At 45.9% G+C, this 27,470-nt stretch overlaps 1 protein-coding gene across 1 annotated transcript; it reads left to right on the plus strand.

The window, feature by feature from the left end:
• The first annotated feature begins 617 nt into the window (after nt 1–617).
• ddx20 (DEAD (Asp-Glu-Ala-Asp) box polypeptide 20) lies at nt 618–27,270 on the plus strand. The gene is made up of 11 exons (XM_078242008.1): nt 618–901; nt 4,460–4,554; nt 5,655–5,823; nt 10,995–11,109; nt 14,864–15,006; nt 15,257–15,395; nt 17,674–17,732; nt 18,538–18,620; nt 22,370–22,475; nt 24,530–24,631; nt 25,859–27,270. Exons 1-11 carry the CDS (start codon nt 700–702, stop codon nt 27,181–27,183), a joined length of 2,538 nt encoding a protein of 845 aa, XP_078098134.1. The 5' UTR covers nt 618–699; the 3' UTR covers nt 27,184–27,270.
• Nucleotides 27,271–27,470: the final 200 nt, after the last annotated feature.

Here is a 27,470-nt window from a genome sequence, read left to right on the forward strand (position 1 = left end):
AGACCCGATGGGCCGAATGGACTCCTTCTGCGCTGTAGGATTCTTTCCTCCGGGTGCTCCGGTTGCCTCCGACAGTCTGAAAGACGTGCTGGTTAGGGTGCATTGGCCGTGCTAAATTCGCCCTCAGTGTATCCAAACAGGCGCCGGAGTGTGGCAACGCGGGGATTTTCACAGTAACTTCATTGCAGTGTCAATGTAAGTCTACTCGTGACATTAATAAACTTTAACTTCTCCCCTGTGTACTCTATGAACGGTATGCTTTGTATAGCACGCAAGAAACAATACTTTTCACTGTATGTTAATACATGTGACAATAATAAATCAAATCAGATCAAGAGGAGTCTTTACCCGGGACATGGCTACCCCCCCAGTGGGCGGGGCTATCAATTAGTGGGCGGGGCGGGCTCCAGTAGGTGGGGCTATGCAGTGGGTGGGGCTATTCCCAGGGGCGGGGCTCGGCTACAGGGGCGGGGCTATCAGTCAGTGGGCGGAGCCAGGCACGGCTCTGCCTCAGCCCGGGACGAGACGGAGCCCGGGACGAGACGGTCCTGAGCGGCCGGTGGGCGGGGCTCTATCCGTGGGGGCGGGTCTATCAGTCAGTGAGGCGGAGCTATCTCGGAGTGGGCGGGGCGATCCCCCAGAGTGGGCGGAGCTATCTGAGTGGGCGGAGCCGGGCGCTCTGTCTCAGGCTGGGACAAGATGGCGCTGAGAGGTCGGCGTCCCGGTCACTGCATCGAGCAGCGGCCCCGCACCGAGGATGTGCTGCAGGCCGGGCCCGAGCAGCTCGACTTCGGCGCCTTGCTCCTGACGCAGCCGGTGCTGCAAGGGCTGAGAGAGGCCGGATTCGAGAGACCCTCCCCCATCCAACTGAAGGCCATCCCGCTGGGGCGGTGCGGACTCGGTGAGGAGTGGGGGTGGGGTGGAGGAGTGGGGGTGGGGTGGAGGAGTGGGGGTGGGGTGGGGTGGGGTGGGGTGGAGGAGTGGGGGTGGGGTGGGGTGGGGTGGAGGAGTGGGGGTGGGGTGGGGTGGGGTGGAGGAGTGGGGGTGGGGTGGGGTGGAGGAGTGGGGGTGGGGTGGGGTGGAGGAGTGGGGGTGGGGTGGGGTGGAGGAGTGGGGGTGGGGTGGGGTGGAGGAGTGGGGGTGGGGTGGGGTGGAGGAGTGGGGGTGGGGTGGGGTGGAGGAGTGGGGGTGGGGTGGAGGAGTGGGGGTGGGGTGGAGGAGTGGGGGTGGGGTGGAGGAGTGGGGGTGGGGGAGGGGGTGGGGGTGGGGTGGGGGTGGGGAGGGGGTGGGGGTGGGGGGGGGTGGGGGTGGGGTGGGGGGGGGTGGGGGTGGGGTGGGGGAGGGGGTGGGGGTGGGGGAGGGGGTGGGATGGGGAGGGAGAAAGGGCAGAGGAGGAGAACAGGGTGGAGGGAATATTTGGAGGGGGTAGTATAGGGGTTTGGAGGGTATGTGGTTGGGGAGGGTATGTGGTTGGGGTAGGTACGGTGAGGATAGGGGTCTATAGGATGGGGATGCTGATATTCAGGGATTGAGGCTCGTGGAAAGGTGCGTGGTATTGGGGAAAGGGAGGATGGATGCTGACAGAGCGGAGCAAGGGGTCGTAATCCAGAGACCCAGGGTCATGAGGAGCTGGGTTCAAATCTCGGCAAGGCAGATGGTGAAATTTGAACCCAGTAAAAAAAATCTGGAATTAAAAGTTTAATGATGAAACCATTGTCGATTGTCGAAAAAAAACCCAACTGGTTTACAAATGTCCAGTAGGAAAGGAAATCTGCCGTCATAACCTGGTCTGGCCTACATGTGGCATAGGTGGCACAGTTGTTAGCATTACTGCCTCACAGCCACCAGGGACCTGGGTTCGATTCCCAGCTTGGATCACTGCCTGTGCGGAGTTTGCACGCTCTCCCCGTGTCTGCATGGATTTCCTCCGGGTGCTCTGCTTTCTTCCGGCAGTCTGAATGATGTGATGGTTAGGTGTATTGAACCAAACAGCTGCCAGAGTGTGGCGACTAGGGGAATTTCACAGTAACTTCATTGCAGTGTTAATGCACGTGTTACTTATGACTAATAAATAAACTTTGTGACTCCAGACCCACAGCAATGTGGTTGACTCTTAAATAAAATTGTCACTGTCCACGGGGATGGTGCCAGAGGACTGGAGAGTGGCGAATGTTGTTCCTCTGTTTAAGAAAGGGAATAGAAATGACCCTGGTAATTATAGACCGGTTAGTCTTACTTCGGTGGTTGGTAAATTGATGGAAAAGGTCCTTAGGGAAGGGATTTACGACCATTTAGAAAGATGCGGATTAATCCGGGATAGTCAGCACGGATTCGTGAAGGGCAAGTCGTGCCTCACAAATTTGATTGAATTTTTTGAGGAGGTAACTAAGTGTGTTGATGAAGGTAGGGCAGTTGATGTCATATACATGGATTTTAGTAAGGCATTTGATAAGGTCCCCCATGGGCGGCTTATGATGAAAGTAAGGAGGTGTGGGATAGAGGGAAAGTTGGCCAATTGGATAGGTAACTGGCTATCTGATCGAAGTGGTGGATGGAAAATTTTCGGACTGGAGGCAGGTTGCTAGCGGAGTGCCACAGGGATCAGTGCTTGGTCCTCTGCTCTTTGTGATTTTTATTAATGACTTAGAGGAGGGGGCTGAAGGGTGGATCAGTAAATTTGCTGATGACACCAAGATTGGTGGAGTAGTGGATGAGGTGGAGGGCTGTTGTAGGCTGCAAAGAGACATAGATAGGATGCAAAGCTGGGCTGAAAAATGGCAAATGGAGTTTAACCCTGATAAATGTGAGGTGATTCATTTTGGTAGGACTAATTTAAATGTGGATTACAGGGTCAAAGGTAGGGTTCTGAAGACTGTGGAGGAACAGAGAGATCTTGGGGTCCATATCCACAGATCTCTAAAGGTTGCCACTCAAGTGGATAGAGCTGTGAAGAAGACCTATAGTGTGTTAGCTTTTATTAACAGAGGGTTGGAGTTTAAGAGCCGTGGGGTTATGCTGCAACTGTACAGGACCTTGGTGAGACCACATTTGGAATATTGTGTGCAGTTCTGGTCACCTCACTATAAGAAGGATGTGGAAGCGCTGGAAAGAGTGCAGAGGAGATTTACCAGGATGCTGCCTAGTTTGGAGGGTAGGTCTTATGAGGAAAGGTTGAGGGAGCTAGGGCTGTTCTCTCTGGAGCGGAGGAGGCTGAGGGGAGACTTAATAGAGGTTTATAAAATGATGAAGGGGATAGATAGAGTGAACGTTCAAAGACTATTTCCTCGGGTGGATGGAGCTATTACAAGGGGGCATAACTATAGGGTTCATGGTGGGAGATATAGGAAGGATATCAGAGGTAGGTTCTTTACGCAGAGAGTGGTTGGGGTGTGGAATGGACTGCCTGCAGTAATAGTGGAGTCAGACACTTTAGGAACATTTAAGCGGTTATTGGATAGGCACATGGAGCACACCAGGATGATAGGGAGTGGGATAGCTTGATCTTGGTTTCAGATAAAGCTCGGCACAACATCGTGGGCCGAAGGGCCTGTTCTGTGCTGTACTGTTCTATGTTCTATAAATGCTGGCCCAGCCAGCCATGCCCACATCCCTTGAACGAATGAAACAAAAAAGTAAGGCAGACTGTAAGGGAGGAAGGGGGAGACTGGTTCGGGAATTGCCCACCTTGTGAGGGTGATGTTGGCTGTTCTTGAACTGCTGCAGTCTGTGGCGAGTGAGTTCCCCTCCGCTGTTAGAATGGGGAGTTCCTTCATTACTGATCAAAATCGGACATGTGTTTGAGTGTGATTAGTGTGACAAGGTGATGCTCTCATGTTCCTGCTGCCTTTGTTCTTTTGGAAGATGCAGAATTTGGGAGCTGGTGATGTGATGATGAGTTACTGCAGTACAACTGGGTGGGGTGGGTGGGGGGGACTTGGATCAAAATAGACATCGGCGCATTCCAGTGCCGAGATATTGATAAGCATTGAAAATAATTCCAATGGGCAATTGATAACTGAAATATCTGCATGAGAAACTTTGCTCAGTTTCTCCACACAGAGCAGTGATCCAGTTAATGTTGCTGGAGCTTCCTCGTGTCTACCACTGGACTTGAGTGAGACATGCTTGTGTAATTTCTAGTTGCTCCCTGAAAGATTTGCAGCAAGATAATTAATTTTCTCTTTTCAAACGTGCATTATTTTGAAAGGGGCAATTAAGAGTGAAGTGGTGGTGATTACTGGGCTGTCATTGGTGGCAGTGGTGAGAGCGATTTAAAATAACCAAGGATATTGTGCTACATAGAGCTAATGAGTTTGATTGCAATACTTGGTAGGTACCAATATTCTGAATTTTCTTCGTGACAGCACAGACCATAACTGATGGGTCACATCTTAAGCTCTAAAATTGGATGAATACAGCGCGAGTGGTTTTTATTTACAGAGTGCTATCTCCCTTTCAGATCTGATCGTGCAAGCCAAATCTGGAACGGGAAAAACATGTGTATTCGCCACAATTGCATTGGACTCCCTCATCCTGGAGAATCCAGCAACGCAGGTTAGCCTTCATGTGAAAATTGCAGAGAATATTCTGAACTATTGTTAACTTCACCTTCAATGTGTGTAAGTAATCATGGAGAAACATTGAGACTGGTGTGGTATTGTGCCAAGCAATTTGTGCATTATTGGGGCATTTGGGCTTCCAAACACTGTTGAAAACAGGGCAGTATATATTTCAGTACAAATTTCACCTCCTTTTCCCTAGTTTTAAAAGTTTGAATAAATGGGACATAATTGGACACAGACCCAAGGCAATGTTTGGTCACAACACAAGTATTTATGAGAAAGTGAGAACCTGTGTTTAAGGTAAAGTTAAAAGTTTATTTATTAGTCACAAGTAAGGCTAACAGTAACACTGCAATGAAGTTACTGTGAAATTTCCCTAGTCGCCACACTATGGCGCCTGTTTGGGTCAATGCACCGAACCAGCACGTCTTTCAGACTGTGGGAGGAAACTGGAGCACCCGGAGGAAACCCACGCAGACACGGGGACAAACTCCACATAGACAGCGACCCAAGCCAGAAATTGAACCCGGGTCCCTGGCGCTGTGAGGCAGCAGAGCTCAACCACTGCGTCGCCGTGCCGCCCCCATAGTGCCTTTCATGACTCCAGGATGTCCCGAAGTGCTTTACAGCCAATGAAATATTTTTTCGAGACTAGCCACTGTTAAAATACAGAAAAGCTTGGTAGTCAGTCTGTGCACCGCATGATCCTACAAGCAGCAATGCGGCAATGGACACAGTCTGCCCTAGTGTCGGCTGGTTAAGGATATCGACTAGGATGGCTGGGAGGGAAGCCCCTGGTTTTCACAGCAGTGCCTTGAGTTCTTTATACGTCAATCTGAGAAGGCATAGGCAACCTTAGCTTAATGTCTCAGCTGAACAGCACCTCTCACATTGCATGCTTGCTCTATTTTCAAACAAGTCGTACATTGTGTTCAGGCTACGTTGGAACCTTACTCCCCATCTTTCTACCTATTTTTCTTGACCTTGCAACTCCAGCCACCATTTGATTGCTTTACCACTATGATATTTTTCTGTTCATGATATACTTAACTTATACTTACGTTGACGGCCCTGCTTTTCTGTTGCTTGCAGGTTCTCGTTCTGGCACCGACCAGGGAAATCGCTGTACAGATCCACTCTGTCATTACAGCAATTGGCATCAAAATGGAGGCCCTGGAATGTCACGCCTTCATCGGAGGGACCCCACTGAGCCTGGACAAAGTGCGCCTGAGAAAATGCCACATTGCGGTTGGGTCTCCAGGTAAATGGATCCTAGAACAAAACAGCAGCTTTTGCTTGCAGTGTTTTTTAAAGTAGAAAACCTTCCCAAGGCACATCACCGAACACTAGCAAATGATATTGACACTGGGTCACAAGGTGGTGGCTTTTAAGGAGGAGGGAAGAAGTGGAGAGGATGAGTGAAGGAATTGCGGAGCTTAGGATCTTGGCAGCTGAAAGCATGACCGCCAATAGTGGAGCAATAGGGGATGCTGCAGAGGCCAGAATTAGAGAAGAGATATCATGGAGGAGATTGGAGATAGGGAGCGATGAGGCCGTATAGTGACTTAAAAACACCAATGTGTTACAACCACCACAGACGTTATTTTTTGAGCAAGCCAGATCCCAATGGGAAACCAGTCTTACTGATTGTATATCTTTCTATTGTATTGTATTTTGGAAATGAGGATGAAGAGCTACTGACCCCAAAAGCATACACTTCCAGTAACACCGTTACATTTTAAAAATTAAAACTTTCATTGGGGAAAAAAAACCTTAAGCGCACGAGATTAAAGTTACATGGTTAAAACAGTCTTGCAGAACAGCTCCCTTCCCCCCGCCCCCCATCCAAAATCCCACTTGGTCAAAACACACAAGTAAATTGCCGCCTTGATAACAAATCGCTTACGGATTTCAACTCTCAAAATCCAGCAATATTATCTAAAGCAAAAAAAATTGTTGTTCCTTTGATAAAGGCATACCACACAACTCCTCAAACGCTTCCATTCAGATGTAGAATTCCAAAATGAAGGTTCAGAAATAAACTGCTTTCTGAAAAAGAAAGACTTTGCTGGCTTGAAACTCGGTGGCTGTTTCAAATTTAAAACTTACACACCTTTTCCCCGTGGTAATCTCTGGTCTCCCCCACAACTCAGCTAAATGTCCTTATTAAATATATTATTTTCCTTTAATCTCAGATTCCATTGTCATCAAGCAACCTCTTTGAATTCAACTTCTCCGAAATATAAAGTCTTTCATGTTTTCCTTTTTTGTCTCTACTTTCAGCTCAAACAATTCAATATCCTTTCCCCTGTCTACCTATAAAACCTTTAAGTTGTAAAAGTTCCTTGTCACTTCTGATCTCCGCATTGAAATTCAGCAGCTGAAAAGTCAAGTCCCTACTTACGTTACTATGCAAATTTTAAATCCAATCTCCGCATGACCTCTCATGCTTTAAAATACCTTTACCCTTTTATCTCTCAGTTCTCATAAACAAGCTGTCTGGAGTAGCCTTCCCCTGTTTAAGTAATCATGGATGCCGCACGCACAAATACATACACAGCTTTATTTACAAAATACTACCATAATCTGGCACAGTGGTTAGCACTGCTGCCTCACAGCTCCAGGGACCCAGGTTCGATTCCCGGCTTGGGTCACTGTCTGTGTGGAGTCTGCACGTTCTCCCCGTCTATGCGTGGGTTTCCTCCGGGTGCTCCGGTTTCCTCCCACAGTCCGAAAGACGTGCTGGTTAGGGTGCATTGACCATGGTAAATTCTCCCTCAGTGTACCCGAACGGATGCTGGAGTGTGGCGACTAGGGGATTTTCACAGTAACGTCATTGCAGCGTTAATGTAAGCCTACTTGTGACACTAATAAATAAACTTTAAAAATATTTTAAAAAAAGATCCATCAGCGCAGATGCGAAAATTAAAATTTATAAGAGATGGATAGAAACAGACATAGAAACATAGAAAACTACAGCACAAAACAGGCCCTTCGGCCCCTCAAGTTGTGCCGAACTTGGATGGATAGCATCTTATGATTCTTGGAGGCTGAGAAGTTTTGAAGTAAACAGTATTTGGAAAGAAACAAGTTTGACATTTTTGAAAAACAAAACTCATCTGATGTTCAACAGGGCAATCCTGTTCAACAGGGCAATGCACTGTCTGGTACTGAGACTTAGACCATCTTCTACTCTGTGCTGAGATAATCAGACAAATACAGCACTTTTCAGGACCTCAGGATGTGCTAAAGTGCTTTACAACCAGTGAGGCATTTTTGAAGTGTAGTCACTGTTGTAAGGTTGGAAACGGTATAGCTACTTTCAGCCCAGAAAGGTTAAACAGCACATGATGGTGGGATAAATATTGACCAGGACAGCAGAAAACCTCCCCCTGTTGCTGTTCGAAATAGTGTGATGAGATTTCTGTAAAGCATTTGATGTGGTAGGCTGGTCAGCAAAGTGAGATCTCATGGGATACAGGGGAAGGTGGCAGGTTGGATACATAGGGTATTTGTTGGATGTTTTTTGTGAATGGAAAATGGTTTCCGGTGGTGGTACATAGGGCTTAATGTTGAGGCCCTTCCTGTTTGTTGTATGTATACCTCAACCCCTTTGTTTTCATTCTGTTTTATTTAATTTTTTACTGTTCTCTACCTTTTATTTATTTCTTGTCTGTCTTCATTTTTCTCTCTTCCCCCCGCCCCCCCCGATAGCTATCGACTCCAGAATGATAGTGGTTTGGTTGAGTGGGCAGTGAAATGGAAAATGGAATTCAGTCCAGAAAAGTGTGAGGTTATGCATTTGGGGAGGACAAACAAAGCAAGGGAATACTCAAGGGAAGCTATTGAGAGATGTTGAGGAAGTGAGAGACTTTGGAGTGAATGCCCTCAGGACCTTGCAGCTGGCAAGCCAGGTGGGTAAACAAGCTTATTGGGCAAGGTATTGAATACGAAAGCAGGGATGTAATTTTATAAATTGCTGGTTAGGCTACAGTTACTGTTTTGTGTATAGTTTTGTGCACATTACAGGAAGGACATGGTGCTGGGGCTTGAAAAATGCAGCTATGAGAGATTAGATAAGCTAGGCTTGTTTTCCTTGGAACAGAGGTTCTAAGGAGTGGCTTTTTTACTCATTCACAGGATGTGCGCGCCTTTGGCTAGACCACCATTTATTGTCCATACCTAATGCCCTTGAACTGAGTTATTCAGCTACAGAGGGTATTTTGGGGTCAACCACATTGCTGTGGATCTGGAGTCACATGTAGGTCATGTGATGGTGTAACATCACTGAATCCCCCACTGTCAACATCCTTGGGGTTACCATTGACCAGAAACTGAACTGGACTCGCCACATAAACACAGTGGCTATAAGAGCAGGTCAGAGGCCTCCTGACTCACCTCCTGACTCCCCAAAGCCTATCCACCACCTGGAGTGTGATGGAATGCTTCCTACTTGCCTGGATGGGTGCTAGCTGCACCCATCCAGGCAACAATACTCAAGAAGCTTGACACCATCCAGGACCCAGCAGCCCACTTGATTGTCACCACATCCACAAACATTCAATTCTTCCACCACCGACGCTCAGTAGCAGCAGTGTGTACTATCTACAAGCAACAATTCACCAAAGATCCTTAAACAGCATCTTCCAAATCCGCGACCATTTCCATCTGGAAGGGAAAGGGCAGCAGATACATGGGGAACACCACCACCTGCAAGTTCCCCTCCAAGCCACTCGCCGTCCTGACTTGGAAATATATCACCGTTCCTTCGCAGTCACTGGGTCAAAATCCCGGAATTTCCTTAGTAATGGCATTGTGGGTTAACCCACAGCACATGGACTGCAGCGATTCAAGGCGGCAGCTCACCACCACCTTCTCAAGGGCAACTAGGGATGGGCAGTAAATGCTGGCCAGCATTCTCTCGAATGAATTTTAAAAAAAGACCAGGTAAGGACGGCAGATTTCCTTCCCTAAAGGACATTAGTGAACCAGATGGGTTTTTCCAACAATCGACAATGGTTTCATGGTCATCAGTAGATTCTTAATTCTAGATTGTTAATGATTTCAGATTTCACCATCTGCCGTGGTGGGATTCTAGTGACAATATCACAACGCCAGGGCCTCCGCTTCACCTAATTGAAGTGTTCAAAACTGAGGGACCTCGACAGGGTAGACAGGAAAGATTAGTTTTCCCTAGCTGAGGGGTCAGTTACCAGGGGGCATAGATTTAAGGTGATTGGTAGAAGACCATAAGATATAGGAGCAGAATTAGGCCACTCGGCCCATCAACTCTGCTCCACCATTCAATCATGGCTGATTTTTTTCTCATCCCCATTCTTTTGCCTTTTCCCCATAACCTCTGATCCCCTTATTAATCAAGAACCTATCTATCTCTGTCTTAAAGACTCTCAATGACCTGGCCTCCACAGCCTTCTGTGGCAAAGAGTTCCACAGATTCACCACTCTCTGGCTGAAGAAATTCCTCCTCTGTTTTAAAGGATCGTCCCTTTAGCCTGAGATTGTACCCTCTGGTTCTAGTTTTTCCTACTAGTGGAAACATCCTCTCCACATCCACTCTATCCAGGCCTCGCAGTATCCTGTAAGTTTCAATAAAATCCCCCCTCATCCTTCTAAACTCCAACGAGTACAGACCCAGAGTCCTCAACCGTTCCTTAGAGGGGGCATGAGGAAAAACTCTTCCACCCAGAGGCTGGTGGGGGCTTGGAATTCACTGCCTCGGTTGAGGTTGAAACACAGCTCATTTAAAAGGTACCTGAATCTTCATCTGAAGCGCTGTAACCTGCAAAGCTGGGGACGAGGTGCTGGAAAATGGGATTAAAATAGGCGGCTAGTTTCATTTTTGGCCGACACAGATATGATGGGCTGAACGGCCTCTTGTTGCACCGTAACTTTTCTATGGTTCTTCTGGTTCTGTGGGATGTTTTCTATACGCCTCTGAGAGCATACGGACCTTCGGTTTAACTTCTCATGCGAAAGATGGCACCTCCACGGTGTTGCATTCCCTCGGTACTGCATTGGAATATCAATCTGCATTCTATCCTCAAGTGGGACTTGACTCAAGCTTCTGACTACTTCTACAGTAGCTGTGAGTTATTTTGTAGGTGCTCTGCCTGCACAAATTGCATGTTTTAGTGCTCATGGGGATAGGAACAGGGATAGGCCATTTAGCCTCTCAAACCTGTTGCGCTACTCAGTGAGGTTGTGACTGATCTGTGGTCCAGCTCCATTTACCAGCCTCTCGGCTCCATGTCCCATCGGCTGGCAAGAATTTATCAATCGTGCTTAATGTGATTCAGTGAGCGACCATCTGCATAATGTGAAACTGTTTATAAAAATGTATTGCCTCATTGTGCATGTTGCAATTAAGAGCGACTACTTTCTTATTGGAGTGAATGGCTTCCCTCTATCCAGGTCGCATTAAGCAGCTGATTGAGATCGGCTTTCTCCCAACGGCCAGTATACGACTCTTCGTACTAGATGAAGCGGATAAGTTGCTGGAGGAGGGCAGCTTCCAGGAGCAGATCAAGTGAGTGAACATTTCCAAATCGTGATGTTTGAAATATTCCTCTTGAAGCGGTTTTTGCCGTTGAGGGCCCAAAGCAATTTATTTGACACAAATGACAGATTTTTAAACTGTGGGAATCTAGCCATTATAAATGGAATTACTGCATTGTCACCGATGTCATCACCTTTGTTACTACACCCATAAGACCATAAGATATAAGAGCAGAATTAGGCCATTTGGCCCATCCAGTCCACTTCGCCATTCAATTGTGGCTGATATGATTCTCATCCCCATTCTCCCGCCTTCATGTTGTGCTACTGGGACACAGCACCAAAATGAAACAGGATAGTTTAACACTTTCAAGTTCTGAGTGTTTCTTTGTCTTAAAAAGTGTGGTCTAGTTGGACCAAGGAGCAGCACAGGCTTGGAGGGCCGAAGGGCCTGTTTCCTGTGCTGTACTGTTCTTTGTTCTTTGTTTATCAAGTGCAAAATAATTAAAGGGAATTTCCAAACACATTTGTGACCACTGTGAGAAGGGGAGAAAGTAACTCTGACCAAAGTCTTCTCCTTTTACTTTATCAATCCCCTTTAGTATTTATATACCTTGATCACATCCCTTCTCGTCCTTCTAAACTATCGAGTATAAGCCCAAGCTGTTTAATCTCTCCTCATACGCCAACCCTTTCATCCCCGGAATCAATCTGGTGAACCTCCTCTGAACTGCCTCCGATGCCACCACATCCTTCCTCAGATAAGGAGACCAGAACTGGACACAATATTCCAGATGTGGTCTCACCAACACTCTATACAATCGCAACAACACTTCTCTGCTTTTAAACTCCAGTCCCTTTACAATAAATGCGCACATTCTATTTGCCTTTTTTACTACATGCTGCGCCTGCATACCGACTTTCTGCGATTCATGAACCAAGACGCCCAGATCCCTCTGCGCAGGCTCATTTTAAATCTGCTTTCCATTCAGATAATTTGCCTTTCTATTTTTTTCGGCCAAAATAGATAACCTCACTTATCCACATTAAACTCCATCTGCCAAATTTTGGCCCATTCTCATAGCCTATATGTATCGTCTATAAAACCTTTATCTCCTCTTCATTGCCTGCTTTCCCACTTATTTTAGTATTGTCCACAAATTTTGCTATGTTATACTCTGTCCCTGCTTTCAGATAATTTATATAGATTATAAACAGTTGATGTCTGAGTATTGATCCCTGCGGCACTCTGCTAGTTACAGTTTGCCAGCCAGGGAAGGACTCATTTATCCCAACTCGTTGCTTTCTGTCAGTCAATGAATCCTCAATCCCATCTAATACTCTGCCCTCAATTGCCTGCAATCTCACCTTCTAGATCAATCTTTTACGCGGCACCTTGTCAAACACCTTCTGGAAGTCTAGATATACCACATCCACAGGTTCCCCATTATCCACCTTGCTGGTTTTGTCCTCAAAGAATTCGAGCAGGTTTGTCAAGCATGACTTTCCCTTCATAAAACCGTGCTGACAATGGTTGATTGAACTCTTTCCAAATGTTCAGTCACCTCCTCCTCAATGATTGATTCCAGTAATTTCCCCACCACAGCTAACCGGCCTATAGTTTCCTACTTTTTGCCTCTCTCCCTTTTCGAATGGGGCGCCACATTAACGTGTTTCCAATCCACCGGCATCTTTCCAGAATCCAAGGAATTTTGAAATATGACCAATGCATCCACTTTCTCTGCTGCCACCTCCTTTAGTGCCCTATGATGCAGGGCATCAGGTCCGGAGACTTATCTGCCTTTAATCCCATTAGTTTATTCAATGCCTTCTCCCTGGTGGTAATACATTGCACCAAGTTCCTCTGTATTAATTGCAGTTTTTGGAAAATGTTCATTATTCTCCACTGTGAGGCAAAATATTGGTTCAGTGTGACAGCCACCTCTGTGTTCCCCATTTATACCTCACCAGTATTGTCCTTGAAAGGGCCAACATTTACTTCGCTATCCTCTTCCTCTTTATAAACTTGTGGAAGCTTTTGGTATCTGTGTTTATGTTTTCTGCTCGTTTCCGTTCGTAGTTCATCTTAGCTGTTTTGATTCTATTTTTAGTAACCTTTTGCTGAACCTTAAAGTTCTCCCAATCCTCCAGCTTGTCACTAGCTTTTGCAGTTTGGTATCCCTAGTTTTTGCTTTTACGAAACTCCTTTGACTTCCTTGTCTACCCATGGAATGTTTTTCTTCCTTTTCCAATTCCTCTTCCCCTCAGGCATACACTTCAATTGAGAGGTATTTAATATCTCCCTGAACATCCGCCATTGTTCCTCAACTGTCCTGCCCTCAATTATTTGTGCCCGGTATACTTTGGCCAACTCTTTCCTCAGGCCTGTATAATTACCTCTTCCCAACGTTAAAACTCCAGTATAGCACTCTTGTCTTCTCTCGTGCAATCTGACTCTGAAATTCTAGCATGCTGTGATCACTCTTTCCAAGAGGATCCTTAACGGAAAGACTATTAACCTTTCATTACATAACATTAAATCTAGCCTGCTCCCTGGTTGGCTCCATAACATATCGCTCTGAGAAACAATCCCTCGTACACTCTATGAAATCTCCTCCGAGGCTGCACTTGCCAAGTTGATTAATCCAGTCAATATGCATATTAAAATCACCATGATTACCATTGTGCTCTTCTCACAAGCGCTCGTTATTTCTTGGTTTGTACTATGCCCCACTTTGGAAGTTTTGCACATCTTGCCAGTGGAACGCAGAACCCCACCAACTGACATGACAGACCCTCTGTTGGCTGTTAAATTACAAGTTAAATTTAATTAGTTACCCAAAAATTACAGTTATTACTTTCTAACAAATAGGCCCCTTTACTTACTACCTGCACTACCCTGTACTAACCAGAAGATGAACTAACTGTAGTAAACCTTTAGACTGAGACACAATTAGCCTGTACTAACTGAATGGGTTAACAAAAACTAGCACCTGACCAGCACTCACCAATCAGAAGCTGCACTCCCTTGCCCCGAACCAAATTGATAGAAGTATTAAGTACTTACCCGACCTTATCCAAGAAACAATACTTTTCACTATATGTTAATACATGTGACCATAATAAATCAAATCCATTACTTACCATTGTGTCCTCTGCTACTGCAGCAGGGCAAGTCCACTCCTAGGATTTAAAAGTTAGGTGAAAACACAGAAAGAACCTCCTTCCCCTCTGCACCAAAGTCCCACTCCGCTCCAAATTCCTGATAGTCCCACCCTCACTCTGGCTGAATCTCACTTCGGATGAGGTCTCTCCCACAGTTCGTGCGCAAGCTCATAAACTTTGTCAAACTGTGCAAGTTCCTCACAGTCCCTTTTCCTGAATTCATACCTATGTTCTCCTTTTCCAGAATGAAGATCGAAGAGAAGTATTCATTTAAGACCCTTCCAATATCCTGCTGCATCACACACATATTGTCCCCTTGATGCCTAATGGGCCCTCCTCTTTCCCTGGTTAATCTCTTCAATACATTTATGAAATATCTTAGGATTCTCCCTAATCCTGATCGCGAGTCCTTTTTCTTGCCCCCTTTTTGCTCTTCTAATTACCTTATGTTCCCTCTTGCATTTCCTATATTCCAATGGAGCCACAGCTGAATTGCTCCCTTTGGACTTGCTGAAAGCCTTTCTCTTTCTCATCCAGTCTTGAATTGTCTGAGGCATCCACATCTGTTCGTCTGTCCCAAGGAAAGATCCTAATGATTTTGCTTTTCTGTTTCTTTGCAGCTGGATTTATTCCTCGCTGCCGTCAAATAAGCAGATGGTGGCCTTGTCTGCCACATACCCAGAGTCACTGGCCCATCACTTAACGAGGTATATGAGAGATCCCAGCTTTGTGCGACTGAATCCCACTGATCCAGCACTCATTGGTGAGTCTTCCTCAACTTCCACCGTTTAATGGTTTTGAAGGGTGAAAATTGCAGTAGATGTAAAGAATTATCAGTTAGCATTGGTGACAAATTTTTGCACTCCTGTGGCGGATGGATGGGATCGACTGACCCTATGTGAAACACAATTTGTCTGCTCTAAGTCTGTTGACGCATTGAACTTTGTGACTGTATGTGACAAAATACTGACGGTTACTATCTTTAAATGCGGGCTGCTATTTCTATCTAACAGGGCTGAAGCAGTTCTATAAGGTTGTAAATTCCTACCCACTTCCACACAAGATCTTTGAGGAGAAGATGCAACACTTACTGGAGTTGTTCAGCAAGATCCCCTTCAACCAAGCCCTGGTCTTCTCTAATCTTCACAGCAGGTACAGTGGACTAATTCGAAATTCTGCTGAGAGTGGCATTGCTGTTGAATCGTAGATTCATAGAACGACAACATAGGGTGAAGGCATTCACTTTGTCGTGCCTGGTTATTGACCCCTCTGCAACTGGAAACTTTTTCTTATTTAGTCTATAAACCCCTCATGATTTTGTGCCCACCTCTTAAATCCTCTCTTGACCTTCTCTAAGGAGCACAATTGAGCTTCTTTCTTCCCTCCATGCTGACACAGCCTGCTTGGTATATCTAATCCTTGACATCCCTGACCCCAGGAAAGCAGAGCACAGGGAAGCATTGTGTTGAGTTGCTGAAATAATTTTGCGTCAGGCGACCTTCTCAAAATAGTAATTATGCAAGAAACGGACAGAGTGGATCTCCAACATCACTGCCAGCAGTGGCTGGTGTGAATGATCATGGTTGTAAGTAATGGGGTAAAGTGCAGTGACGGACTTCAGTGACATGCTGCTGATTTGTATCCGGGGCGGGGCAGTGGTTTCTTTTATGTGATGAGTTTCTGGCTTTGCGTTCATGGGAAGCTCGGGTGGCACAGTGGCTAGCGCTGCTGCCTCATAGCGCCAGGGACCCAGGTTCAATTCAGGTCACTGTCAGTGTGGAGTTTGCACATTCTCCCTGTGTCTGCTTGGGTTTCATCTGATGCTCCAGTTTCCTCCCACAGACCAACGATGTGCAGGTTAGGTGGATTGGCCATGGTAAACTGTCTGTTAGCGCCCCAAGACGTGTAGGTTTGATGGATTAGCCATGGGAAATGAGGGGTTATGGGGATAGAGTGGGGGAGAGGGCCTGGGTAAGATACTCTATCAGAGAGTCGGTGCAGACTCAATGGGCCGAATGGCCTTTTCTGCACTGTAGGGATTCTATGAAAGTGATGCATATCGATCTTATCGGTGTCGAATTATGTTTTGACTTGAGCCTCCTTGTCTGGGCAGCACTGCCTAAGTCATCTCCTCGTGATTCTCAGTTGTTGTTTTTCTTCTCTCAAGACACCTGAGTAAATTAATGGAGGGTTGGGACAAGTGGTGTTCCTCGGGGATCAGTGCTGGGACCTTTGCTGTTTGTAATATATATGAATGATTTGGAGGAAAATGTAACTGGTTTGATTAGTAAGTTTGCGGACGACACAAAGGTTGGTTGATTTGCGGATAGTGATGAGGACCATCAGAGGATACAGCAGGATATAGATCGGTTGGAGACTTGGGCAGAGAGATGGCAGATGGTGTTTAATCTGGACAAATGTGAGGTAATGCACTTTGGAAGGTCTAATAAGGATAGGAAATAAAAAGTAAATGCCAGAATCCTTACGAGTATTGATAGGTAGATGGATCTGGGTGTACAGGTACGCAGGTCACTGAAAGTGGCAACACACATGGAGAAGGTAGTCAAGAAGGCATGCGGCATGCTTGCCTTCATCGGCCGGGACGTTGAGTTTAAAAATTGGCAAGTCATGTTGCAGCTTTATAGAACCTTAGTTAAGCCGCACTTGGAATATAGTGTTCAATTCTGGTCGCCACACTATCAGAAAGATGTGGAGGCTTTGGAGAGGGTACAGAAAAGATTTACCAGGATGTTGCCTGGTATGGAGGGCATTAGTTATGAAGAGAGGTTGGAGAACCTTGGTTTGCTCTCACTGGAACGACGGAGGTTGAGGGGTGACCTGATAGAAGTCTACAAGATTATGAGAGGCATGAACAGAGTGGATAGTCAGAAGCTTTTTCCCAGGGTGGAAGAGTCGATTACTAGGGGCCATAGGTTTAAGGTGCGAGGGGCAAGATTTAAAGGAGATGTACGAGGCAGATATTTACACAGAGGGTGGTGGATGCCTGGAACCCGCTGCCAGGGGAGGTAGTGGAAGCGGATATGGTAGTGGCTTTTAAGGGGCGTTTTGACAAATACATACATAGGATGGAAATAGAGGGATATGATCCCCGGAAGGGTAGGGGGTTTTAGTTAAGTCGGGCAGCATGGTCGGTGCAGGCTTGGAGGGCCGAAGGGCCTGTTCCTGTGCTGTAATTTTCTTTGTTCTTTGTTCATTAACTGTGTGGGGAGAAGCGATAATATCTCTTGTGTCTGATTGGAAGTCAGATCCAGTGTAAACAGGCAGATGAATATTGTAGCCTTTTTTCATCATTCTCTTTATTCTGAAAGATACTAAATTATCAATAAACCTTCTGTTTAATTTCAGAAAAGCTTAGATGAAACTTTTAAAATGTCACTCAGTAAATTTAGTGCCTTTTGTTCTGTAACAGAGCCCAGCGTCTAGCAGACATTCTCACTTCAAAAGGACTTCCTGCAGTCTGCATTTCAGGTGAGTGATGTTCTGTGCTTCTGTTGTACAACTGTTCCAAACATTGCATATTGGGACCTGAAGCCCGTGGGGCGACATGGTGGCACAGTGGTCAGCACTCCTGTCTCACAGCACCAAGGACCCGGGTTCGATTCCCACTATCTGTCTGGAGGCTGCACGTTCTCCCCGTGTCTGCCTGGGTTTCCTCCGGGTGCTCTGGTTTCCTCCCACAATCCAAAGATGTGCATGTTAGATGAATTGGCCATGGTAAATTCTCCCTCAGTGTACCCGAACAGGCGCCGGAGTGGGGTGACTAGGGGATTTTCACAGTAACTTAAGTGCGCTGTTAATGTAAGCCTACTTGTGACACTAATCAATAAACTTAAAAAAATCGAGTCTCCATGATATTTTGTATTAGATTGAAAAATATTGCGCTGGAAGTCATCCCCAGCCACGTATCTGGCCACCCCTCCAACATGAACTAATCACCATTGAGAGTTCCTCTTATTCCACCTATTTGAAGGTCTTTGAGGAGGTGCCAAAAATGATGCTGATTCTCTGGGCGTAAGGACACTAATAGATACATTTTGAATGAAATTATTTTTAATTTGCTAAGAACCTGGCGTTTAAGTATTTAAGACTTTAAAAAGTTTGATAATCAGTTCTCAAACGGGCACAAGAATACTGATTGTATAAGCAACCCTATCCTCTCTCAGCATTGCAAAAGGAAATATATTGATAAAATGTGATTCATGAATCCAGGTTGATGTTTCTAGCCTGCAGTATGTTGCTACTTTCCTTTTTCAGTTGTGTTTTTCCTCTTTAGGCAGCATGAACCAGAACCAGCGACTTGAAGCCATGTCTAAACTGAAACAGTTCAAATGTCGCATCCTCATTTCCACTGACCTGGTGAGTTTTCCAAGACATCTGATCAACCTTCAGCTAGACTCATGAAGGGGGGGTGAGGGGTAGATGCAGTGCTCGACTCAATTTACAATCCTTCAGTAGCTTTGTGCACATTTGAGAGAGGCTATTGGGGCAGAGGGTGTGGGGGCTTGATCCTCTGAGCTTCAGTAAGTGAATTGTGCTCCTATGGGGAAAGTGTGTGCGTCACATTAGACAAAGGGGAGCTATCGTGTGGCTTCCTTACTCGTCATTGATTGCAATCTCCTGTCGATTGGCCATAACAATTTAAGCACAGATTGAGCTAGTTTAAGCACATCAGTCTGTACTTGTATGTTCTGTATCAGCTGTCCACTTGGATCCCATTTTCTTGCGTATTTAATTGCAGTGCCTGACGTTTGTCCTTCAAGTGTTTACCTTGAATTCATTTGATTTTTATTTTATTCAACCGCCTGTTGTAATGCGCAATGTAATCTTTGTATGAAAAAGATTCCTTCTCCTTGTCCCCCCTCGTTGCTTATTAATCTGAGGTTTATGCTTTATTACTGTACCACAGAGATCAAAATGATTTTTAATTATTTAACAAAAGTAGTGACATGATGTAGGAAATGTTGCTGCCAATTTGTGCACAGCAAGATTCCACAAGCAGCAATGTGGTAATGACCAGATCACACTGAGGATATTAAGTATTGCTCAGCACATGGGGTCAACATCTCTGCTCATCTTCTGTCAGGAGTTACCTGAAAGAGCAGATGAATTTGTAGCACTAAATGAGTCATTACAGACCAGCACAGTGCAATAATTGTTTTTATTTCTTATTTGAAACCAGTTTGTTCACAAGTTGAGCACCCAAGAATAACTTGATAATGATTTATACCCAGAAGGAGCCTGGGTATTGTGGATTTAGCAAACTGCCACTGTTCAGGGCCAGGGACGATCTTTTATTTGGAGTCTGAATCTGTCAACTATTTCCTGCGGGGGAAAGAAACTGTAAATTGTATTGCACATCTGACTTGTCCCGCTGGATAAGTGTTTATAGTGCTCCCAGAGATCATCTAGTGGTACCTCCTGGTTATTGCAATATTTATGACACTGAGGTTAAGTGTTCTGTGGAGCTTCTCCTGATCTCTCGCTGTAACTTTGGCAGCAACAATGATGCCCTTGTAGATCCCGAGGAAATTTCATTGATTCTTTAAGAGCAGCTGGATCTAAACAAACCTGTCCCCTTTTAATTGATCAGTCCCACCTACCGGTGTTCTCCACGTTTCCATTTTTTGTCTCTGGAATTGTAGCTGAAGATGATTAGCCTCAGTGCCGTTTGCTAGCTTGGCTGAATTGTAGGCACCCTATAGTACAAGGATTGTGGCTTCAGCCCCACTACTGTTGGTCACAGGTAGCTTTGACTCATTGCATTGCTGGAGATGCCCAGTAAGCAAAAGCCATTTCTACCTGATCCACTGGGTGTTAAAAATCCCATGGCACTATATCAAGAACAGGGTACTCTCTCCTTGTCCCGGCCAGCTTGCTCTCTCACCCAGCGCCAGCAGAAATGAACTAGACATTAATCACATTGATGATGTGGGAAGTTGCAATACTCAAGATGGCTACAGCATTTATTCAGAACCACAGTAATAGCAGAATAGAATTTATTGGAGGAAGTCTGGTAGAAATGCAAGTTGTCTCTTTCTGGTTCTTTCTGATGAGCCGCTTTGGCTGGAAACTTACTCTCTGACTTTACCTCGCACTTGCAGCACAAAAACCAGCTATTCAACCCAACTGATCCATGTTGGTGTTTATGTTCCACCCTTGACCTCCTCCCATCCCGTCCCTTTTACTCATCATGTACTTACCTGGCTTCTCAAATGTATCTGCAGTATCTGCCAAGTAGGGTGGTGGAGGCAGGCACGCTGACATCGTTTAAGACTTACCTGGATAGTCACATGAGCAGCCTGGGAATGGAGGGATACAAACGATTGGTCTAGTTGGACAAAGGAGCGGCACAGGCTTGGAGGGCCGAAGGCCTGTTTCCTGTGCTGTACTGTTCTTTGTTCTTTGTATTGGCTTCAACCACTCCCTATGGTAACAATTTCCACATTCTAACACCTCTGGATAAAAAGAAATGTTTCTCCTGAATTTCCTCTTGGATTTATTAGTAACGATCTAGTTTACAGCCCCTACTTCTCAACTCGCTGTCCAAACCCACAATTGGAAATGTGGCTTTACATCTACCCTATGAAACCCTTTCATAATTTTTAAAGGTTTTATCACCCCTACAGTATGTTACCATTTAGAAAATAACACTCCACATGTATTCCTAATTAAGCTTTTAACTCATTTCCCTCCCATTTGAACCTCCACCATCTTGAACACTCTTTCCTGTCAAATTAGGGGACCTTTACGTTGACGTTGTGGGGCAGCAGTGGCATAAAGTATCACTGGGCCAGTAAACCAAAGGCCTAGGCTAATGCTGTGGGGACATGCGTTTAAATCCCCTCCATGGCAGCTGGTGGAATTTCAACTCAATTAATAAATCTGGAATTTGAAAAAGAAAAGCTTGTCTCAGTAATGGTGACCATGAAACTGTCATTGATTGATTGTTGTAAAAGTCCGTCTGGTTCACTAATGCCCTTTAGGGAAGGCAATGTAGGCCTTGTCTGGCCTACACTCCAGATCTAAAGCAATGTGGTTGACTCTTGGCAGTCCTCTGAAATGGCCGAGCAAGTCACTCAGTTCAAGGGCAATTAGGGATGAGCGACAAGTGCTGGCCTTTCCAATAATGTCCACATCCTATCAAAAAAGAACAAAGAGAACTTCTAGCGTTAGTAAGCATCAGGGATGCTAAACTCTGGAATTCGCAGTGACGGAGTGCACCCACTATTCCCTAACTTGTTGGACCAATGTCTTCTGATGCGTACTGTCCCACACCAGCTTATGACGAGTCTTTGATTAATTCTATAATGTTGAATTTAATGGAGAAGTGTATCCATAATTCAGCTTCCTTTGTAGTTTTCATTGTAATGAGTCAATCTTCTGTTTTATATTTAATAAAACATTGTGCTCTTTGAACTGCAGAAACCACTTGGATGGTTTCCAATTCTATCGGGGTCGGAGTGGCACAGTGGTTAGCACTGCTGCCTCACAGCACCAGGGACCCGTGTTCGATTCCCGGCTTGGGTCACTGTGTGTGCGCGGAGTCTGCATGTTCTCCCCATGTCTGCGTGGCTTTCCTCCGGGTGCTGCGGTTTCCTCCCACAGTCCAAAAGATGTGCTGATTAGGTGCATTGTCCGTGCTAAATTCTCCCTCAGTGTACCCGAACAGGTGCCGGAGTGTGGCAACTAGGGGATTTTCACAGTAACTTCATTGCGGTGTTAATGTAAACCAACTTGTGACACTAATAAATAAACTTTAAGTTAACTTTAACTGTAAGTCACACCCTCTGAGGCAGGGGGCAGAGATGCTGCAACTGGTTTCCATCGTCTCCTGTTAGGGAACTGAACAATGAACTATTGTGCAAATTCACAGTCCAGTGACTGGTATTGGAAAATTGATGTGTGGGCAAGTAGCCAGAACAGTGTTGAACATACCTGCGTTGTTGTCATCATCATCCACCCTCCCCTTGCGATTCTAAGCAGTATTCCACATAAATGAAAAGGCTTGGGCAGTGCTCCACTGGGCTGTGGCTGTGGAAGTGTATGATATATATGGATTTAAAGTGCATGTTTTTCTCACAGTAGTGTGTATCGTCTCTTTTCAGACTTCCAGAGGAATTGATGCGGAGAAAGTGAATCTGGTTGTTAACCTTGATGTGCCCCAGGACTGGGAGACATACATGCATCGAATTGGAAGAGCTGGCCGCTTTGGTATGAATTACATGGAACTTATCACCCTGAATGGGCCATTTGGCACAACCGGTGGTGGCTACTCTCCACACGAGCCTCCTTCCCTCATTTCTGTATCCATATATCCTTTTATTCCTTTCATCCTCACGTACTGAAAATGTGCTGTGGCATTCTGACGTTGCGTTGATGGGAATGGGCATTTATTTAGAATGGTACTGTAGATGTTTTTACATTGGGCGGGATTTTACGACCTCGCTCTGGCGAGGCTTGTAAAATCCCACCCGAGGCCAGCGGAGAATTCCGGGGCTGGCGAGGTGATAAAATTCCGGCCTTGCTCTTTATGTTGAAGATTAAACTCTGAAATGTAGCTTTAGGTCCTTTTACTTTGAAAATTCCTATCACCTATACTGGGAACTAACAGAGGGAACATTCTCTTTTTAGGGTCCTGCTGGTATGTCTGATTTATGTTTGCGAACGACTAGTTTGGAGGAATCTTGAGAATAGGCATTCTCCTTTTTAGTTGCAATGGTACCTAGTTGGTGAGAATGGGCATTATGGAAGATGGGTTGAATGTACTTTTATCAAAACAGTAATCTAGTTGAGGATATTGAATCAATGATGCTGAACTGAATATGCCTGGGTTTGTAGGGTTGGCCACACATGGATCTTGAGTTATTGCTGTAACTGTGTATGTTACTTTAGGTCAATGTGCAGGCAATAACTTTCCTGATCTCTTCTGGTCTGCGGATATTGACTTTCCCAGCCGGAGTCTGTAGCATTGCTGGGGTTCGGGTTCAAGTCCAACTCTCAAGGTTTGAGGACATGGTCTAGGTCCAGTTCAGTACTGAGGGAATGTACGATTGTCTTTCAGATGCAGTAAGTAGTCTCACAACACCAGGTTAAAGTCCAACAGGTTTATTTGGTAGCACGAGCTTTCAGAGCGCTGCTCCTTCATCAGGTGAGTCACTCACCTGATGAAGGAGCGGCGCTCCGAAAGCTTGCGTTACCAAATAAACCTGTTGGACTTTAACCTGGTGTTGTGAGACTACTTACTGTGCCCACCCCAGTCCAATGCTGGCATCTCCACATCATGTCTTTTAGATGAGGTGTTAAACCAGGGTCCCATTTCCCTGTTCAAATGGAAGGAGCATATCTCCTGACAGCAAAGGAGTTCTCCTGGTGCCCTGGCCAGCAATTATCCTGCAGATAACGCCAAAACCAAATAAATTGATCGTTCCAACTCCCAACTGTTTATGGGGCCTTGTGCACCTTTAGCTGCTAATGTTAATCTACATAACTGACTGCACTTCAGAAATGATCCATTAACTGCAAAGTGCTTCGGGTAGGGGAACTGCTATAAAGCATTTTCTGCCTGTCTCGCTGCAAAGCTGCCTTCAGAGATTATGCACTGTGGGCATCGTTGAGCTTGGCTATGCGTCCTTTTGCAGTAAAATAACCTTGAATGAATAAAGAAAGAACCTCTTAATACAAGGGAGGATTCTTCATTCACCTGATGAAGGGGCAACGCTCCGGAAGCTCGCGCTACCAAATAAACCTGTTGGACTTTAACCTGGCGTTGTGAGACGTCTAACTGTACAGGGGAGTAGTTACTGGAATCGTTTGCTAACAATAGTCATAGAATCCCTGCAGCGCAGAAGGAGGCCATTTGGCCCGTCGAGTCTTCACCGACCACAATCCCACCCAGGCCCTATTTCCGTAACCCCACATAATTACCCTGCTAATCCCCTGATACTAGGGTCAATTTAGCATGGCATCTTTAGACTGTGGGAGGAAACCGGGGTGCCCCGAGGAAACCCACGCAGACACGGGGAGAACGTCCAGACTCCACACAGACAGTGATCCGAGGCTGGAATTGAACCTGGGTCCCTGGTAGCTGTGAGGCAGCAGCGCTAACCACTGTGCTACCGTGCCGCCTGCACTTGATGCCTTTAGGAAAGCAGATGAGAAAACCAGTATGGGAACATTTGCAATTTTGTTAAGATCTAATTAATTAGTACTTTGGAAACTTGAGAGGGGAAAAAAAATGCACATCCTAATTTTTCTTTGATATTCAGGCACTCAAGGCTTGGCTGTGACGTATTGTTGTCGTGGAGAAGAGGAGAATGAGTTGGAGCTAATTGCCCAGCGATGCAATCTTCACCTGCTCAGTTTACCTGGTGGGTGGTGATGGTGAATTTAATTCAATGTGCAATCTTCTGAATTATTTCTAACTAGCACTACGTTGTAAGTAGGCACTTAACCGTTACAAAGTCTATTTTTAGAATAAATTATCGACTGTATTTTATTTGTCCTCCTTTAATATCTCTCAGCCTAATTATTAAGTAGCGACTGGTCAGATGGTCTTTGATTATTCCGTTGGTTGGAAAATGTTTGCGTGTCATTGAGTCAGAGTGCAGAAAAGGCCCTTCGGCCCATCAAGTCTGCACTGACAATTATCACTAAAGTCGCGCTAATCCCATTTTCCTGCACTTGTCCCATATAGAAATCATCATAGAAATCATAGAAACCCTACAGTGCAGAAGGAGGCCATTCGGCCCATCGAGTCTGCACCGACCACAATCCCACCCAGGCCCTACCCCCCACATATTTACCCGCTAATCCCTCTAACCTACACATCTCAGGACTCTTAAGGGGCAATTTTTAACCTGGCCAATCAACCTAACCTGCACATCTTTGGACTGTGGGAGGAAACCGGAGCACCCGGAGGAAACCCACGCAGACACGAGGAGAATGTGCAAACTCCACACAGACAGTGACCCGAGCCGGGAATCGAACCCGGGTCCCTGGAGCTGTGAAGCAGCAGTGCTAACCACTGTGCTACCGTGCCGCCCCATATCCTTGAATGTTATGATATTTCAAGTGCTCATCGAAATATATTTTTTTAAAAAGGTTGTAAGGTTTCCGGCCTCCACTACCTTCCCAGGCAGCGCATTCCAGATTCCCACCACCCTCTGAGTGTATTTCCTTTTCTCAACTTCCCTCTGAATCTCCTGCCCCTTATCCTAAAACTATGCCCCCCTCATGATTGACCCCTCAACCCAAGGGGAACAGCTGCTCCCTACTCGCCCTGTCCATATCCCTCGTAATCTTATACACCTCAATCATGTCTCCCCTCGGCCTTCTCTGCTCTAAAGAAAACAATCCAAGCCTATCCAGTCTTTCCTTATAGCTCAAATGCTCCATCCCAGGCAACATCTTGGTGCACCTCCTCTGTACCCCCTCTAGTGCCATCACATCCTTTCATGTTTCAGGCTGAAGTTGATAAGTCTGCGCCTTTGCCATGCCTATTCATACTATCCATAGATAGGTCAAGAGGATGTAAGTCTGAGGAGAATATAATGTCTTTGTTGCCAGTGCTTCACTTTTTTTTTCTCTTAAAATAGATCCAATTCCACCAGGGTTACTGGAAGAGCCTGTTGATTGGGATGTAGATGTCATCCAGGTACAAGAGGCTAAGGATTCATTGCTTGTGGCAGCTTCAACGCCTACTGAAGCCGAACCTCCAGTTGCTGTGAAGCAGGAGAACACGGGCTCGGAGCCACCGTCACTGCCTCCCGTCAAACCCAGTGGGAAGAAAGTTCAGAAACTGAGAAAGGCGCCGACAGAAAAAGAGCCCCAGGAACTCCTCGGAGCAGATGTTGGAAAGATGCCCGACGTCGGTATCTGCTATGCACCTGACAGTGACATCAAACTGAAAGTTCAGTTGAATCTCCAAGACCCTACCTCCTACAATGGGCCCCAGTCATCGAGTGAACAGACGGCCATCACGTCTCAAAGCAGGAAGGCTCTGCAAGAATCACTTCCAAAGATCCCAGCCTTGACGCTGTTTAAGAAAAGATCAAAGCGTGGGAAGAGATCGTTGAATTTTGTGGAAATTGTAGAAGATTACGAGAGCTTCCTTATTGAACGGAATGAGAAGCCGGTGGAAATAGTCCGGCGCTGGACCGGTTTCGCCGGGATCTTGAAGGAGAAATCGCTGAACGAAGACGAAGATTCAGAGAGCCGAGAGTTGATGTCCCGAGAACAGAACAGTAGCCTGTTTTTAAGTAAGAGGGATATGAAGTGTTTGCACACTTCTTCAAAATGGGCTAAACCATCTGTGTTGGACAGGCAAGATTCCAGTGATTCCAGCGCAAGCTCTTCAGCACGAAGCAGGATTAGCAGCAGAGAATCATCTACAGAGACTGAAGTGCCGGTGGTTGCACCTGTCCGCGAGGCAGGCCTGAGGGAGGAAGGCACGAGCCCTGTGCCAGAGGACTTCCCCAGCCAGCGTGGGAGAAGCCTTCCCGCTTTCCAAACCCGTGCCCGACGTGCGGCTTCTGATTCTTTCTCCAATTCGCCTTCCAAAAGGCCACTTGAAAAAGACACAGGAGTAGGTCTTAAAGGCACCTCTCTCAAAAGCTCGCCTCAGGGCAGCAGGAAAAGATCCAGGGGTGATCCCAAGGTTGGATCAGCTGGAAGGGCCAAAGCTCCCAGTGACCAGGAGGGAGGCAGCGTGGATGCATCACACCCTTACCCTGAAAGCAGCCAGGCAGTGCCTGCAGAAGCTGAATGTTCAGCTGATTACTGGAAGGCTTACTATCGCGCCTGGCGCCATTACTATGCCACCATTGGGTATCCTTACTATGGAAGCTCAAAGAGACATTCTGATTGGCTAAAGGCTTACCAGATGAACTCTGTGTACCTGCAGGAACTGCTCAAACCATAAATGATTAGCCTTTTAATGGTCATTTACAGCAGAACGTTTTTGTAATACAACCTAGCTAATAAATAAAGATTTCACCCTTGAGATATAATTTGTAGTTTGGATTTTTAACAATACCTGAGACTGATACTGTGATTTTAATGTTGATACTTGGGCGGCAAGGTGGCACAGTAGTTAGCACTGCTGCCTCACAGCGCCAGGGACCCAGGTTCGATTCCCGGCTTGGGTCACTCTGTGTGGAGTCTGCACATTCTCCCCGTGTCTGCCACAGGGAGGTTTCCTCCCACGTC

The sequence above is a fragment of the Mustelus asterias genome, chromosome 25, assembly GCF_964213995.1.
Source record: "Mustelus asterias chromosome 25, sMusAst1.hap1.1, whole genome shotgun sequence".
NCBI lineage: Eukaryota > Metazoa > Chordata > Chondrichthyes > Carcharhiniformes > Triakidae > Mustelus > Mustelus asterias.

Coding starts and splice junctions, on each gene's coding strand:
- ddx20 (XM_078242008.1), top strand. CDS start 700: ATGGCGCTGAGAGGTCGGCGTCCCGGTCACTGCATCGAGCAGCGGCCC. Junction 11,110..14,863: donor AGCTTCCAGGAGCAGATCAA/GTGAGTGAACAT, acceptor GTTTCTTTGCAG/CTGGATTTATTCCTCGCTGC. Junction 18,621..22,369: donor TCCTCATTTCCACTGACCTG/GTGAGTTTTCCA, acceptor GTCTCTTTTCAG/ACTTCCAGAGGAATTGATGC.